The following is a 2,624-nucleotide window of genomic DNA, read 5'->3' on the forward strand; positions in this document are numbered from 1 at the left end:
TATATGTACATTTTAAAAATCTGGCGGGTAGCTTGGTTGGTAAATCATCGCCCTGATAGGCCAAGGCAGGTTCAGATCCCAGGTCAGGACACATACAAGAAGCAACCAATAAATGCATAAATAAGTGGAACAAATCGAGTTTCATTCCCTCTCTCCTCTCTCTCTCTCTCTCTCGCAAGTAAAAATAAAATTGTTTTTAATCTGAAGAATTGATACCAAAGGGCTAATATAGTTAGGTAAGTTAGGATACAGATTCTATTATTTTATATTTACATTCCAATCTTTCCACAACAAACCTACATTACTTGTGTAATAAAATGTTATGAAATTAGGATATGAGCCTATTCATTCCTCTCCATGAGTCCTAAAGGTTTGTTTTGGTTTTGCTAAACTGAAAATAAAGTCTTTGGGACTTTTTTTTCCACCTCTAATCCTCATCTGAGGACATGCACATGCTTAGAGAAAGGGAGTGAGAGAACATCAATTGGCTATCCTCCGAACACTCTCGGACCAGGGATCAAACCAAACCTCAGGTACGTGCCCTGACCAGGGAATCGAATAGGCAACCTCCAGGTGCACGGGATGACGCTCCAACCGACTGAACTACTCCGGCCAGGCGCTTTGTGACTTTTGAAAAAGAAAGAGCACTAGCTAGCTAAGCTGATTTTTAAAATTTAGGACAGCCCTAACTGGTTTGGCTCAGTGGATAGAGCATCAGCCTGGGGACTGAGAGGTCCCAGGTTCGATTCCGGTCAAGGGCATGTACCTTGGTTGCGGGCACATCTCTAGTGGGAGGTGTGCAGGAGGCAGCTGATCGATGTTTCTCTCTATCCCTCTCACTTCCTCTCTGTAAAAAATCAATAATAATAATAATAAAAAAATTTAGGACAACTGGCCACCGGGTAGTTCAGTTGGTTAGAACACTATACCAAGATTGCAGGCTCGATCCCCAGTCAGGGAATTTGGATGTTTCTTTCTCTTCCTCTAAATAAATAAAAAAAATAAATATTCAGTTAGGGCAAGTGGGCCTTCCCAGTGCCCCTGAAATGCTACCACTAGGAGGCAGCCTGCTCCCTGGGCCTGCCTCAAGTCTTGGATCTCACGCAGCTCATGCAGACATCGGAGGCCTTTGTCTGGGTCCCCAGTGTGACCAATAAGCCTGATGTGCTGAGCTGGCCCCTTGCTCTTAATTTCTCTATTTCTTGCCAGAGCCAAGAAATCTGGCCCACACTGATGGTGAAAGTCATCTTGGTCCCACTTGTACCCCCAGGAGCAACATCCACTAACCAGAGGAAATTTATTCAAGTGGCTGAAGCGTATCAGGTCAACAACTCCTCTACTCAGCGCATCAAGAGATAGTAATTATCATTTATTTTTCATCCTCAGTAAGGAGGTGGAACGACCTTCCCCTCAATTCTGGCTCTTTACGTGCTTCGGGAATATGCGCTCCTAACTCTTCTTTCCTTTCGGGAGGCCTTTGGCCGTGGAGACACTCAGAGTGCTGAACTGGTGGGGAAGGAGAAGCTCAAATAGAGCCAGATCCCCAAGGGATGAAGTCACTTTCCTGCCAACTTCCTCATCACCTCTCCTTCGAAGCGAAAGGAGTGCCAGCCCTCAGCTTCCGTCAGATCTTGGGCTCCCAGGGCCTTGTACAAGTCCATGGCCCTCTTGTTCCAGTCCAGGACTGACAGGCGGAACTGGGAGCAGCCCTTGTCCAAGGCCACCTGTGGGAAGAGACATCACTAACTTTCCTGGGAAAGGCCTTCTCACCCTCCATTCCAGCTGCGTGCCTCCCATACACCGTGGCCTTTCCAGGGCCCCTGCGTGTAGCCGCCTCCTCCTCCTCACCTCAGCCACCTTTTTGATAATTTTGGAACCAATCCCCTGACCTGATGTGGGAGAAAGAAGACAAAAAGAGGGATGGTGTGAGTTGAAGGGGATCAGAAAAGGCCATGGCTGGGATTAGGTGGTGGGCAGGTCTATAGGGTTGCCTTCCTCCCACCCCAGCCTGGGCCTCTGCCCTGTACCTTGGTATTCCGGCTTAACATAGATGTCTTCCAGATAAACGGTGCGCCCCTTCCATGTGCTGTAGATGAAGTAGTATAACCCGTAGCCCACCACACAGGGCCCTGAAAAAGAGAGAGTAACGAGAGGTGAGGTCACGGGGTGCCATGGGAGACACGCCCGAGGCTGACTGGAGAGGAGACCTCTCAGGGGGAGGTGTGTCTTACCCTGGGATTCCCCGGGACCCGGAAGGCTCTCGGCTACCAAACAGTGATAGAAAGGATTCTCTCCGAAGCCATCTGCCCTCAAATCTGCACCGATCGATCGTAATTGCGACAAAGAGAGAAAAGGGGCCTGGGTGTGTGCCCAGCCTGGAGCTAATGCCTAGGGAACCCATCCCTCGCTTCCTCCCGGCCTCCGTCAGGACCCAGGTGCTGAGCCCCAACCTTCTTCACGGATCTTCACCTGATCCGAAAGTTTCTCGAACTCCGCTAGTTCCTACGGCGGGGACAAAGCCAGGTTAGCGCAGGAGGCCCCGCTGCTCCGCGAGGACCCAGGGCGCGCTCCTCCCGTCCCCCTGCCCCCCTCCCGGCTTCCACCCATCCCACCCCGCTCCCACC

The 2,624-nt window shown here is 50.5% G+C and overlaps 1 protein-coding gene across 1 annotated transcript in view; it reads right to left on the minus strand.

Annotated features, from left to right (window-relative positions):
* Window positions 1–1,348: 1,348 nt before the first annotated feature.
* The window catches only part of SAT2 (spermidine/spermine N1-acetyltransferase family member 2), a 1,809-nt gene continuing 533 nt past the window's right edge, over window positions 1,349–2,624 (minus strand). Inside the window, exons 2-6 of the mRNA XM_006761649.2 lie at window positions 2,451–2,502; window positions 2,232–2,315; window positions 2,028–2,129; window positions 1,849–1,889; window positions 1,349–1,724 (exon numbers count right to left, since the gene is read on the minus strand). Coding sequence (XP_006761712.1) covers window positions 1,557–1,724; window positions 1,849–1,889; window positions 2,028–2,129; window positions 2,232–2,315; window positions 2,451–2,502 — 447 coding nt within the window. The 3' untranslated portion in view covers window positions 1,349–1,556. The remainder of the gene's footprint in view (window positions 1,725–1,848; window positions 1,890–2,027; window positions 2,130–2,231; window positions 2,316–2,450; window positions 2,503–2,624) is intronic.

This window comes from Myotis davidii, unplaced genomic scaffold, assembly GCF_000327345.1.
Source record: "Myotis davidii unplaced genomic scaffold, ASM32734v1 scaffold37, whole genome shotgun sequence".
Classification (NCBI taxonomy): Eukaryota; Metazoa; Chordata; class Mammalia; order Chiroptera; family Vespertilionidae; genus Myotis; species Myotis davidii.